At 33.4% G+C, this 15,544-nt stretch overlaps 2 protein-coding genes across 2 annotated transcripts in view; both read right to left on the reverse strand.

The window, feature by feature from the left end:
• Positions 1-1,993: 1,993 nt before the first annotated feature.
• LOC139500291 (uncharacterized) overlaps positions 1,994-15,544 on the reverse strand; it is a 94,403-nt gene continuing 80,852 nt past the window's right edge. Inside the window, exons 75-81 of the mRNA XM_071289033.1 lie at positions 13,560-13,723; positions 7,622-7,792; positions 7,048-7,257; positions 6,472-6,514; positions 5,791-5,954; positions 2,775-2,948; positions 1,994-2,220 (exon numbers count right to left, since the gene is read on the reverse strand). Coding sequence (XP_071145134.1) covers positions 1,994-2,220; positions 2,775-2,948; positions 5,791-5,954; positions 6,472-6,514; positions 7,048-7,257; positions 7,622-7,792; positions 13,560-13,723 — 1,153 coding nt within the window. The remainder of the gene's footprint in view (positions 2,221-2,774; positions 2,949-5,790; positions 5,955-6,471; positions 6,515-7,047; positions 7,258-7,621; positions 7,793-13,559; positions 13,724-15,544) is intronic.
• Positions 8,176-12,972, reverse strand: LOC139501096 (uncharacterized). The gene is made up of 2 exons (XM_071290072.1): positions 11,025-12,972; positions 8,176-8,896 (listed from the first exon to the last, which is right to left on the reverse strand). The coding sequence occupies exon 1, from the start codon at positions 12,529-12,531 to the stop codon at positions 11,038-11,040; it is 1,494 nt and encodes a 497-aa protein (XP_071146173.1). The 5' UTR covers positions 12,532-12,972; the 3' UTR covers positions 8,176-8,896; positions 11,025-11,037.

The following is a 15,544-nucleotide window of genomic DNA, read 5'->3' on the forward strand; positions in this document are numbered from 1 at the left end:
AGATATCATAAATATTTAGACAAGTGAGGGTAAACATTACTATCAGATAGCAGAAAACTCTCAGACTTCCATATGTTATGAAAGTTAAATTCATCATTTATTTTTCCAAGTCTTATTACTTATAAAAATATACAAGCAATCCAAAACTTACGCAATCTGTATGACTCCATAGAGATCTAAATATTCTTGCTTTCCTGTAAAAAAGCAAAGTTCCATATTTAGAGTCCTATTGACACAGCTACAGTCAAACCTGATTAAACGGGACCCTGAATAAACCGGTTTCCTATCCATTCCGGCCAAAAATGAAAGTCCCATATTTTTCAATTCAAAGTTTTTGTTAAAATACCCTTTGTAAACCGGACCCTGTGTATTCCGAATTCCGGTCTAATTATGAAGTCCCAATACTCTTAATTACATTAATTATTACCTGTCAAAACCGGTTTGTCTAATTAATTTCAATGATCGATATGCAATCAAAACATATGTTTTTATACAATATGGCTTTTCGTGATAATCAATTAGTCATGTGTCAAACTGTGAACCTACAATCGTACAGTAGTGAGCTGTATTATTTATTAAAACATTATAAACGTGTCAATTAAACGGAAAGACACACCGAATGTATCTCGGATTGAACTTACGTTTTAACTTAAATAAACAAATTTAAATCTCTGAGTAAGAACTTCACATCGTGATTTCGAAATCCTGGGTTCCCTGTTGTGAACCCCTAAACAAATGACCTTGATAATGAAAAACACCCGGATGACAAGAATCAATGGATATTGTACACTGTAGGACAACGTTTCGAAAGTGATGAAATTACGTTTGATAATATTCTGGCTTTTTAATCGGCCATTCCAACATTTCAAATTATTGATTATGGGAGTAAATCGAAACTCTCGTCTTACAATCCAAACAACGCGAGCATTATGATGCAAATGCAAACAATGAAAAACGAAGTGAAAGTATTTTTATTTATCAGATTTAATTAACAATCAGAGAGAACTTTTACATGCAAAATGTCAGACGTCACAAGTCATTAAATTCCGGTCAAAACGGAAACCTGAATAAACCGGCTCACTGTCCAAACCGGCCCTTTTTCATAGTCCCGTAGCCGGCCGGTTTATACAGGTTTTACTGTATATACAAATTTGACAGTGTATTCTATTCACAAATGCTGAAATTGATCAGCAAAAGAATTAATATAAAAAAGTAGATGTGGTATGATTGCCAATAAGACAACTATCCACAAAAGACCAAAATGACACAGACATTTACAACTATAGGTCACCGTACGGCCTTCAACAATGAGTCCAGCCCATACCGCACAGTCAGCTATAAAAGGCCCTGATAAGAAAATATAAAACAATTCAAACGAGAAAACTAACGGCCTTATTTATGTAAAAAATAGAACGAAAAATAAATATGTAACACATAAACAAACGACAACCACTGAATTACAGGCTCCTAATAATGTTTTTATTTAAGTAACATGAATTCAGCTGTTTCACTTGTGTTAAAATGATTTTTTGAATATTCACATGTTAATATTCTATGAATATCTGTCATCTAATAAGCATTTACTGGTCTTTAAATTGAAAGGTACCGTGCAGAATGAAGATGTTTGTATATTGCAAGTAATTAATATGTTGATTTAGAGTGTCAAATGATTAGATAGGTTTATTACAAGTGGTTGTTTTATTAATAAGAATGCACACACAAGCACATTTTATTTATTGTGATTGAATTCATGTTAAGAGTCTTTTAAAAAATTATCAATAATCCATGTAAATGAGGTCAATGTCGGGTAAAATCTTCAAGACACATGGTCACCTTACAATCATGAAATTACCAAATATATTTAACCTAATGCTTATAGCATCTGAAAAGCAGACACACTTATGAACACTTATTGATGAATGAACTTTTAAAATGAGGTCAAGGTCAGATGAAATTTGTCAGACAGACATGTGCCAACCTGAAGTCACATGGATCAATCTGACTTACCCCATACATAATCATACAATGTAACATCAAAGCTTAGTTTCTCTATCCTGACCGTCAACCTGAAGTCACATGGATCAATCTTGACTCCTATCTCTAAAGACTTTCCTAGTTCATTGACATCAATACAACACTGGACTGCTGTACAGGACTGATCAATGTAACAGTTCATATTACTCAGGAGCGAGGGTAAATTCCTAATTTCTTGTGGACAGTCTACAAAAAAAATCATATGTATTTCATGTATTCAAATATAGATACCCAATAGAATTAGCAGCTGCTTGATGTATATACTAAATGAGCAGCTGCTTTGAGAGAATATATGCATGGCAAGCGCATTTTGAAATTGCCCTTTAAAATAAAATTGCCAGTGAATATGCAATGGTTTATGGATAATGTCTGCATTTACTTATCCTTATAACGGTATGAAGTTTGTGGTAATTTTATCTGACAATTGAAGTCCAATAACACTAGAATCACAACTTTCGAAATCAAGAGAAAATTTAGTTAAAATACAAAGTGTTGTCATACTGATGGGCTGACAATGGAAATATCAAAACTCTTATTTTGCTTCAAATTTGTAAGATCATACTATAAGGCATATGTGTACTAAGTTTCAAGTTGATAGGACTTCAACTACCTTAACCAATAACTTTAGCCTGTAGCGGGACATACGAACGGAGGAATGGATGCACAGATCAGAAAACATAATGCTCATAAATGGGGCATAAAAATAAGCAAGTGTAATGAAATAAAAGTATATATTATACCTGTTTTCCATCCATCAGTTTGAGGAACATATGGAGAGTTAAATCTTTGACAGGCATTGTCCAAAAGAAATGGAGCTATTCCAAGAGTTTCTTCAAGCTTTTGTATCTCCAACTGACTCAATGGTTGTGATGGATCCACACCAGATGTTTCTTTCCATGAGGATAGACTAAAACCTATCAATAGAAATTCAGCAATTGCTTTACACCCAAACTCATACAAGGGTTATATAATTAATATATAATTTTTATGCAGTTGGTGAGCAGGGCTTCTAAAAAAAATTTGCGCCAGCCGGACATTTTATATCTGATCCCTATTTTAATCCCTAAGACTAAGTCACAAAAGGCAATTATGGTAATCAGATGGCCATCCCAATGATTGACATTAGATTAAAAACTAGAGGCTCTAAAGAGCCTGTGTCGCTCACCTTGGTCTATGTGAATATTAAACAAAGGAAGCAGATGGATTCATGACCAAATTGTGTTTTGGTGATGGTGATGTGTTTGTACATCTTACTTTACTAAACAGTCTTGCTGCTTACAATTATCTCTATCTATAATGAACTTGGCCCAGTATTTTCAGTGGAAAATGTTAATAAAAATTTATAAATTTTATGAAAATTAAAAAAAATTGACTATAAAGGACAATAACTCCTTAGGGGTCAATTGACCATTTCGGTCATGTTGACTTATTTGTAAATGTTACTTTGCTGAACAGTTTATCTCTATCTATGATAATATTCAAGATAATAACTAAAAACACCAAAATTTCCTTAAAATAACTGATTCAGGGGCAGCAACCCAACAACGGGTTGTCCAATTCATCTGAAAATTTACGGGCAGAGAGATCTTGACCTGATAAACAATTTTAATCATGTCAGATTTGCTCTTAATGCTTTGCTTTTTGAGTTATAAGCCAAAAACTACATTTTACCCGTATGTTCTATTTTTAGCAGTGGCGGCCATCTTGATTTGATGGCCGGGTCACCGGACACATTTTTTAAACTAGATACCCAAACGATGATTGTTGCTAAGTTTAGATTAATTTAGCTGAGTAGTTTCAGAGGAGAAGATTTTTGTAAAAGATAATTAAGATTTACGAAAAATGGTTAAAAATTGACTATAAAGGCCAATAACTCCAAAAGGGGTCAACTGACCATTTCAGTCACGTTGACTTATTTGTAAATCTTACTTTGCTGAACATTATTGCTGGTTACAGTTTATCTCTATCTATAATAATATTTAAGATAATAACCAAAAACAGCAAAATTTCCTAAAAATTACCAATTCAGGGGCAGCAACCCAACAACAGGTCGTCCAATTCATCTAAAAATCTCAGGGCAGATAGATCTTGACCTGATAAACAATTTTACCCCATGTCAGATTTGCTCTAAATGCTTTGGTTTTTGAGTTATAAGCCAAAAACTGCATTTTACCCCTATGTTCTATTTTTAGCTGTGGCAGCCATCTTGATTTGATGGCTGAGTTTAGCAGACACATTTTTTAAACTAGATACCCCAAAGATGATTGTGGCCAAGTTTGGATTAATTTGGTCCAGTAGTTTCAGAGGAGAAGATTTTTGTAAAAGTTAACGACGACGGATGACGGACGCAGGACGACAAGTGATGGGAAAAGCTCACTTGGCCCTTCGGACCGGGTGAGCTAAAAATATGATATTAAACTTTACTGTGATATGAATTTGATGTTCTGACGTAAACTGTTAAAATTGGCGGTGCATCATTCAAAGTGTGCACATGAGCGCGCTCACATCTGCCCGAGACTCTTTATTTGTGCAAAATGACGTTGTCAAAAACTTTATTTTCGTTTTTTAAGTCACATTTCCCAAACTGGATGTTAACTTGACAATGGTAAAACATGGACTATAAACGGATACGTAAAATCTGTGTACGTTTACAAAGCACGACTGAGTGTAGAAGCTCTTTCCATGTTATTTTTCAACAAAATACTTGAAATGAACGTTAGATACAGGTATCAATGATAATTTTAGCATTTTTTAAGAAATGTAGGATGCATAAAATTAAATTTCCCACCTGTGCACATGTACACACATGTTTAAAACCTTTTTAAATGTTTCATCAAATCATGTTAAACCTTATAAATGTATTTATTATAATTTTAATCTTTTGGACTAAATCAATTAGATACAAACCGCTGAAATGTACGAAAATAATTTTGAATAGACTGATTAATTTATACGATGTCTGGTACTGAAAATAGTTTACCTGTCACCTGAACAGGTAGTTTTCAGCTGTCCAACAACTAATTAGCCTCGATTAAAATTAGGAAATATTGAAGCAGGGGTTGTTTTGATAGTAATTAATCATCATGTCACTTTAATGACCGGAAATGTGTGGCTGTTAAAGGCAAAAGTTTGGGTCAAAAAGATCATGAATTATGTTAAAATGACCGAAAAAGCCTTGAAAACTAAAAAGTAGATGACCGTTTCATGCTTTGCTCAGCTGGAATTTTACCGGACATTATACAATTGACCGAATATATGACCGTTTTGGAAGCCTTGTTGGTGAGTTCAATTTAGATTTTAGATATAAAAAGATGTGGTATGAGTGCTAATGAGACATTATAACTCTTTACTTATCTAAACATTCTTAGTAATGCTCAGTAAATTTCCATATAATTTATCAAGACCAATTCAAATCAATTCAGGACCCAAGAAATTAAAGCAATAACACTGTTCTGGTAGTAGCTGCTAAAGGTACTTAATAAGTGGACTGCATGAGCTTGCAATCATAGATTTATTTAATAATTATATCAAAATTTATCAATTTTACTTATTGTAAGGTAGGTTATTTTCAACAATAAAAATCATGAAGACAAACACGAAATTTTTGTAGACAGTACAAAATAACAAATCTTCTGTGTTTCCTAGACTGAGTGTTAACAATGAATTATCTACTAATGGGTACCATATTAAAATACTGTATGTAAAATAGGTCGAGATTAATATAAGTAGAGAAAGGTATGAATGACATCAACTTACTTGAATTTTTAAATCCTGTCTGCCATTTACATGGTTTCTTTGCCAGTTTAGTTTTATTCAGGACTACTTGGTCAATTAGACATGGCTTGGAAGATTCAAAACAAATGCTGACATTCATATTGACCAAGTAAGTACCATCACTCTTCAGGTCATATATGGAATAACTAAGAAAAAAAAGGTTTGAGTTGAGTGGTTCATCAAAATAAATATCAGACTTATATTGAACTTTATTTATAAAGCTTTAATTCAAGATGAAAGGAAATATGGTTACCGGTATCTTAATGTAAAATGTTTAGAAACTGACAAATGGCAAATTACACTTTCTTAATAACTGAATTCATATTAATCTTTACCATTATTCTATTTTCATTTAGAATTTTTAACATTACTACTAGATTTAAATCATTTTTCAAGTGAAACATTACTTGCTTCAGATGACTTACTTCAGACTTACATAGGTTCTTTTTTAGCAGTTTTGATTTACAACCAGACATTGTAAGAAAATTGGTTTACATTTGTAGACAATTCTGTTTTTAGCATCAGCAGCCACAAATAGGAAGAAGCAATTTTGGATTTTCATTAATTAGTAGAACATTTGCAGAAGACAAGAATTACCGGTATGAGTACTGGATCTTTAACAAATATCTAATGAAGTGATGAAAATTTCACCAATATACTTACTCCATACGTATAACCCTATTCAAATATAGTTTCTTGAGTACTCCTACAAATAAAAGTGAAAATAATAAAATTACTGAATGAACAGAAAAACAAAAACATATCTCCAAAAGAACACTATGATGTCGGTTTGCAATATCACATATTGATGTTAAGGGATCTCTGAAACTCAAGTAAAAACTGATGTTTTTTTTACAAATATATAATCATAATAAACATGAATATGAATGTATATTAATTTTCAATATCATGCATTATTGTTTGCAGGCTATAAAAATCTTTCAAAATGTTGGGTCATCCAGGCTTTTCAAGTGCATACTCTACTCTAATGATTTTTTTTCAGTCAATTTAAGTGTACTAAGTGTAATTTAAATATAATAATATCTGTTGTTGTTATTATATAGTAATTATCAATTCTAGTTCTGAGTTTTGATTAAACAAAAGCTACAGATTATTATTTTTACAAGGTCTTATTTAAAAGAAATCAAAACTTGTATCAGTTGATTAGATTATGTATTAAAAGTACAACCAACTATAAATACTTTTTTTTTATGTTCTTCATATTCATTGAAAACTTACCCCAATCAAATTCATAGAGAGATATTTCAAAAACAAAATTTTCAATCCCAACAATTAATTTTTCATCGCATGGATCCAGTTTTAGGATAGCATTAAATGAATGATGAATTATGTCAACATCTATGCAACAGTCAACTTCTGTACATGAAGATAGTAAGACACATGCCATGCCTGGGTGAAGTTCAGGAAGTTCTGTTGACACAGGGCAATCTGAAAACAAGATACAAAATAATGTGAAAACAAAATACAAAATAATTTAATATGACAATAAACGATATCTTAAAGACCCACAAATACATATCGAAACTAAATACTCTTTTGAATACCTTTTTTTCTATTTTTGCTTTTATTTGTAGACTTCACATACCAGTAGATTTATTTTTAATCTAATTTCCAACTTTGTTGGTGTATTTATATACGAGAAGATCTTAGTATGACATAATCACAAGGACATATACTCATGTTATTTTTCTACTGGCAAAAGTTCATATTGATCATTTATCAAAATTGTTTTATACAAAATCTACAATTTTCCCACATAGTCATAAACAGTAATCTTATAGTACTCTTCTACCTCTTTTCCAACCAAGGTTTTCTGGTTGATAAAACATTCCATTTCTGACACATGAAGGACTCTTGAAGAACTTAGATATTCCAAGGTCACTTGAAACTTGTTTAATTGCTAGATCTGTAAGGTTTGTTAAATCTTCTCCTCTTGCACTTGTCCAATCTTCTAAGGAAAAATCTGTAAAAAATTGAGAATTTGTTTTCAAGTTCTAATTTTATGAATTATTTTTACTTACCAGTCAAGGAATATACATAAGGATTATCTCCCTTACAACGTTCTCATAACTCGCAACACCTGGATGATTTCAAACATCTATCTAAACCTCCTCAGTTTATCGGCGGGAACAAAATATTCCCTATACCGAAAATTATTTATAACTGGGGAGGTGGTGGGAGCCTTGACTGGTAAGTAAAAATAATTCATAAAATTAGAACTTGAAAACAAATTCTCAATTTTATATCATATATATTTTTACTTACCAGTCAAGGAATATACATAAGGATTACTACTGATTTCAAAGCAGTCTGAACCTTAGGAGGAGTGTTATAAATAAATTATCTCACCTGAAGAGACTTTCTACAACACATCTAATAACAGAAAAACTTCTCTGTGATTCTTTGTCATTTCAACTTCATCATAAGTTCAAATGCAGTTCATAGTTAAAAACATATAAAATACTTCCACCATTTAAAATGCTTCCACCAATAACATTTTAATGAATAACAAAAAAACATGCTGTGCAACTCGCCGAAAATATCAACTTAGTCTATTTTCTGTAACACATTTACATCTAATTCACACAAATAAAATCTACTAAAGGTAGATTCCGAACTCCAATCTGCAGATTCTAAGATCGAATTGATAGATGCTCCTTTAAAGAATGCCCAAGTCGGACCAATAGCTCTTGTAGAATGTGCATGTATTTTCCCTTTCCCTGAAGATTCAGAGTCAGAATAAGCCTGTTTAATAATTTGAACAATCCAATGTGAAATTGTCTGAGAGGTAACTGGTTTGTGAGGTTCACATAAAGCTAAAAATAATTTCCCTCTTTGGTCCTGCTGTAATTTTTTTCGCAACGGTTTTGTTTTATCTAAATATTGTAACAAACTTTTCCGTGGATCTAAAGAGGTATTCTCAGTGTATGAAGGTACGAAAATTTTTGCTCCAAAATGTTTCTCCCTATCCTGTTTGGCTAGGCCATGTCTTATAAACGTAATTCCTTTAGTCTGTATTCTCATGGAGCCTTCATCCGTTCTTAGTGCCTGCAGATCGCTACATCTCCTGAAAGTAGTAATGGCAGTTAAGAATACAGTTTTTAAAGTCAAATCTTTTAAACTCATTTGTTCAACATTGTCAAAAGATATTTTATAGGGATCAATTTTCCTTGTACTACACCAGCTATTGAACCTTTTGAATTTTGAGCAGTAATCTTTTTGAGTCCCTTTCCGCCATGAGGCGGAGAGTAACTCTCTAACCCCTTTAGAAAAGCCTTCTGTTGTAAACCGTTCGTTGATAGAAGCCATGCAGTCAGCTTGAAAACTTGTGGATTGGGATGATAAATCCGAGTTTTCGGTTGACATAACAATTCTGGAATTACTGGTATCCTGATGGGAACTGCTATCAATAATTGAAGCAGCTCTGGGTACCAATGTCTCCGTGGCCATTGGGGAGCTATCAACAAAATCTGACACTGGTACTGCCTCATATATTGCAAGACTTTTGGGATCAGACAGATTGGGGGATAAGCATAGGCATACATTCTCTCCCATGAAATTGTCAAAGCATCCAGAGCTAAAGCTTTCTGATGTGGGATCCATGAACAAAAAATTTCTGTCTGACGATTGTCTATTGAGGCAAATAAATCTATGAGAGGAGTCCCCCAAATTTGAAATAGATTTTGAACCACAAGTTTGTTCAGAGACCATTCCGTATGTTGAATTTTGGTTCGACTGAGTTGGTCTGCTAAAATGTTCAATTTTCCCGCTATATGAGCAGCCTTCAATCGAATATTGTTTTGAATTGCTAGATTCCATAAATCCCATGTTTGGTAGCAAAGAGTGGGCGATTTCGTCCCCCCTTGTTTGTTTATATATTGGACCACTGTGGTATTGTCCGATCTTATCAGAACATATTGACCTTTCAACTGATTTAGGAAGTGTTTCAGCGTTAAAAACACTGCTTCCAATTCTAGGGAATTTATATGTTTCTTGCTCTGCATTTCTGACCATTCCCCTTGAAAAATTTGATTGTTCATAAAACCCCCATATCCGGTTTTGGAAGCATCTGTCGTTATGGTGACAGAAGTCTGAGCCAGTTGAAAATATTGGCCTCTCAGCGTGTTTGCTGAATTTTTCCACCAACTGAGATGTGATTTCAGATGTGGTGTAACTGGGATCTTAATGGACAGATCCTGACAACTTGGTCTCCAAAATGAGAGGAGATGTAGTTGAATAGGTCTCATAAACAAGCGTGCATTCGGAATTAACTCTATGCAAGATGCCATTATGCCTAGTAATTGTAGGAAGTGAAATGCTGACACTGCATTCCCTGATGAAAGAATTAATATTGCCATATTCAGTTTGTCTATTCTTTCTTGAGTTGGGCAAACAAGTCTCTTGTCCAAATGAAACTGCCCCCCTAGGTATATCAAGTTTTGAGTTGGTACTAGGCTTGATTTTTCTCTGTTGATAAGAAAACCTAGTGACATTAGGAGATCGAGACATTTCTTCCGATCTTGATATAATTGATCCTTGTTTTGATTGACTACTAACCAGTCGTCTAGATAGACTACTAGTCTCACATTTTGAGTTCTCAGAAAAGCCGCTACTACCGAAACCATTTTTGTAAAGACTCTCGGAGCAGAAGTTGGTCCGAAACAAAGAACTTTCCACTGATAACACTGGTTCTGAACAGAAAGTCTGAGAAATTTGCGATGTTTCTGAAATATTGGGATGTGTAAATAAGCATCGCTTAGATCTAGAGAAATGGCCCAATCTCCTATTTTTACTAAATTTAATACTTTTGTTAGAGTGTCCATTTTGAAATGTATTTTCTTGAGATACCTGTTGAGGGGTTTGAGATTTATTACTGGTCTCATTGTCCCATTCTTTTTGGGGACTAGAAAAAATGTACTGTAGAAACCTGTTGCTGCATCTTGCTGGCGAACAGGTTCTATAGCGTCTTTTTCTATAAGAGTATTTATTTCTTGGATTAAAATATCCGAGTCTTTTAAAGACACAGAGGTTTTCCGTATGCCTGTCCAAAATGGCATTTCTAGAAACTCTAGTTTGTAACCCTCTGTTATTACTGACAAGACCCATTGATCGTCTGTTATTTTTTCCCAATTGTCCCGAAAAAATCTTAGACGACCCCCAACTGGTATCTCGGCCTGATTCTGATAAGTTATTACCTTCAACTCTGAGTCAGCTACTGTTTTTCTTTGGGATCCGAAAAGAATTCCAATTGCCACCTGCTTTCTTTTCTTTATCCTTTTTCCCAAAGTCATCAGCTTTATTGTCTTTCTGGAACTTCCTGGGAACAGATCTCACAGAAGATTTGTTATAATTAAAACCTGAGCGTTTATCAGCTGAATTAGCATTGTTATAATTAACATGAGTAGAACTATTATTAGAACTATATCTAGGAGCTTTATTTTGCCAATCTTGACGCACCTGAGTTGATTCAAACTTTCTCTTATTATTGTTTTTATACTCTGGTAAGAGATCGTCTAGTTGCTCACGTTGTTCTTTACGTTTCTCAAGTTTGTCTTCCAAACCTTTTCCAAATACACCCTCATTCGAAAGAGGTAAATACAACACTTTAGCCTGTATATCTTTCAAGTTATTTAAACCAGACTCAGTAGCTGCAGCTTTCCTGCGTATCATATGGTTAAACGCCCCTGTGCGTCCTACCTGATCAAGAGACTTTGTCGAAATTGCAAACAAGTCCTTCACCATTTGACAAGTTTCATCACTTATATTTTCATTCTCAACTCTCTCTAATAAGGTTCCTAATGTTTGTTGCATATACAACACTGATATAATACCCATACGTGAAGCCACCTGCCCTTGATAGGCTAGATTTTCTATCTGTTTTAAAGGTTGAGTAACCAATTGCTTGTGTTTGTCCCATGACTTAACACTATTTGTACCATGAACAGTTCTTATCATTGGTTCTAATAAATCATCCAAACTGGGTACTTGCAAAAAGCTTTTAGATTTATCATTAACCGGAAAACAACTACGGTATTCATCTTTAAAAGCAGTAAGTTTCTCTGGATTTTTAGTTCTCCAGGAACGTTCCAGAATTCTAACCTGCGCTTCATCAATGATCAAGCCACCTGAATTATCAGAAGATTCTGAAGGAATATCTTCCTTGAAAAGCTTAGACAATAAATTTAAATTATCTGACTGCTTGTCTACAGTTTTATTGTTATTATTATCAATGTTACTTGTTTGTCTCTGATTTGACTGACTTTCAACATTGTTATTAATTATAGTAGGTTGAGTTTGTAGATATTGGCTAAATCTTTCAACATTTCTAGATTTATTGCCAGCCTGAGAATAAACACTAACAGGACTACCAAGGCCACAAGAATATTCATCCTCTGATGAACATAGACCAAGTAAATCAGCCTTTTCACGACGGTCTATATGAAGAGAAATTTCTGACCTATTGTCAAAATCAATATTTCTAATAATTCTAGGACTTCCCAAGTCCTCATCAAGATTTGCATTCAAAGAAATTACCGGTCTACGCTCCCCTGTACTTGGGACGTTATCCGAACTTTGTTCTCTCTGCGTGGCTAAACCACCAGATTGAGAAATCTCTGCAACAGTCGAACTACCTGTAGTAGCACATGACTTGTTCAAAACTGCAAATAACATGTCTATTTTCTTATCAAACCTGTCCTCCATACTGGTTAACTTATTCTCAAGTTCAGCCGTCTTTGACACACGTTTCTTTTTCTATGAAGAAGAGTCTTTTGTTGTCCTCGCCATTTTTTTCACGAGAAAATCACCCGTTGGCGTTTCACCTGCACTATCTGAATCTAAATTTTCAGCATTTGCGTCAGCAAGTGAGTGTCTATACTCTTCTTCCATCGTCCAATATAAACGGACGATAATATCAAATGTACATAAATAAAAATTTCAACGACGAGACTATAGTAGAAAGTCTCAAAGTGAGAACGTCTTATTTTGTTGCCGCCGAAAGATAAACTGAGGAGGCCTTCACCCGGATGATCAATGTTAGATAGATGTTTGAAATCATCCAGGTGTTGCGAGTTATGAGAACGTTGTAAGGGAGATAATCCTTATGTATATTCCTTGACTGGTAAGTAAAAATATATATGATATAAAATTTAAGAATCATCTAGTTTAGCTTCCAAATGCTTAAGATTTCTCTGATTTCATCACTAACTTTCTTCTTAAAAATCAGGAACTGCAATTTTAAGAAAATACATCTAACAGATAGAAGAAGAATGCTATTGTTAACTATTGAAGATTAAAGAGTGTGAACAATTATAGTCGTACTAATCAAGAATGAACTTATGTTGACAGTACACTTCCAGATAAAGATTTGATCACATAAACTTTACATTTATAAAAATGAGGTAATGGTCAGATGAAATCAGAGAGATGGATGTGTTACAACTTGCAGTCATGCCATTCACCAAATGTTTTGACCTTTTTGCTGTTGGTATCTGAAAAACAGATTTCAATACCACTATAACTTCATGTTGACCAATGGATCATGAAACTAAGTTAAACACAGATTGACAAGTGAAATTTATTTTGCTATTGTCAGTTGAACGATAATTGTATGTGCTTCATATTTTTTTATCCCCACAAATTAACCTTACATTATCTGTAATTTTGCTCTTCATCATGGAAACAGCAAAGATGTTTACCTATTATATTGTTTTACAACTTGTACTACTCACTTTGAATTCTATATCCTTGATTCCAGTCACAAGATGGTTTAGGTAGACTGATTTTGTCTGCTATAAGTTGTGTGATCATACAATGGGGTTCTGAGGACTCTAAGCATACACCAAGGCTAAGAGATAATATAAATTCTGAAGCTGATAGCTCATCAACAGTATACCTGCAAAACATGACCAGTTTCTGTACATTGAATTAAAATTATATTTATTATAATTGGAGTTTGTTATGAACTTGTCATCTCACTCTATTGGGTAGTTAATTATCTTTGCACATTCCATTCTAAGCTTTATTGCTACGTCATTACTTCACACGATGTTGGTGTATGATATGTGTATGCAAGTAATACATGAACTTCTATTGTTTTGGTCAGAGTTTTAGCCACCACCTCCCCGCCACTCTCCTTGCTGTCAGTGCCATGGGGACTTTCATTGATTTTATATATGTTGTTACATAGTTTGATGTTTATGTTATATACTTTTTGTTTATTATTAGAATTTTACAATTGCTTGTCATTATGTTTTTTTTATTTTAAAAGAATTTCTTATTTTCTTTGTATTGTAATAACAAATAATATTAACCATTGAATCAATTTTTGATACCATACTGACTTATGGTCTAAATACCTCATTTTTAACACCATACTGACTTTTGGTCTTTATACCTCATTTTGACACCATACTGACGTATGGTTTAATTTACCTTGTTACTTATAACATATTTTTGATACCATACTGACGTATGGCCTGAGTACCTTTCTGTGGCACCATACTGACGTATGGTTTAAACACATCATTTGACACCATACTGATGCATGGTCTTAATTCCTTATTTAGACACCATAATGACTTATGGTTTTAATTACCTCTTTGACACCATACTGACATATGGTCTAAGCACCTCTTTTTGACACCATACTGACGTATGGTCTAAGTACCTCTTTTTGACACCATACTGACGTATGGTCTAAACACCTCTTTTTGACACCATACTGACGTATGGTTTAAGTATCTCATTAATATCATACTGACGTATGGTCTAAACATCCTATTTTGATACCATACTGACGTATGTTTTAAGCATCTTGTTATTTTTATACCATTCATTATATGGTTTATACTTTGCTACAAAATATACTTATGAACCTTTTATTAATGTTTGTTAAAATCTTATTTTCCTCTATTTTATGAATGGCTATTTCGATACAAAGTTTTAGTCAATCTATGAAAAATGATCTCAATTCCAAGTTTCAAGATTTAGCTAGAGTTATCTCCCTTTGCATATGGAGATAGAACATTATACATTATTGGTTTTTAATTGCAGTTGTATAAGTCCCCAGTTGCCATATTGTAAATAAATGCATATATACTTTTAGATTCTTGAATAAATAATAGTTAGTACTTAGTTTTTGTTTATATTAGTATACTTCTCATCACACTTACAGTTTATTACAAACTACAGACATGTGTCCTTTAGAAATTGAGGTTTGGGTTTATGCTTATGAGACAGCAACTTGAAGCAAGAATTATCATTTCTGTGTTAAAGAGTGGTACGGGTAAACGAAAAAGATATAAAGAGGTATTAGATATAACCACTTAATAATAAATCAAGAACAAGTGAAGTCATAACAAGAATGTGTCCAAAGTACACGGATGTCCCATTCGAACCATCCTTTTCCATGTTCCATGGACCGTGAAATTGGGTAATTATCTAATTTGGCATTAAAATTAGAAAGATCATATCATAAGCAACAAGTGTACTAAGTTTCAAGTTGATTGAACTTCAGCTTCATCAAAAACTACCTTGACCAAAAACTTTAACCTGAAACTCCCACTTTCATTTTCTATGTTCAGTGGACCGTGAAATTGGGGTCAAAAGTCTAATTTGGCTTAAAAATTAGAAAGATCATCTCATAAGCAACAAGTGTACTAAGTTTCAAGTTGATTGGACTTCAGCTTCATCAAAAACTACCTTGACCAAAAAC

The sequence above is a fragment of the Mytilus edulis genome, chromosome 13 (assembly GCF_963676685.1).
Source record: "Mytilus edulis chromosome 13, xbMytEdul2.2, whole genome shotgun sequence".
In the NCBI taxonomy this organism is placed as follows: Eukaryota; Metazoa; Mollusca; class Bivalvia; order Mytilida; family Mytilidae; genus Mytilus; species Mytilus edulis.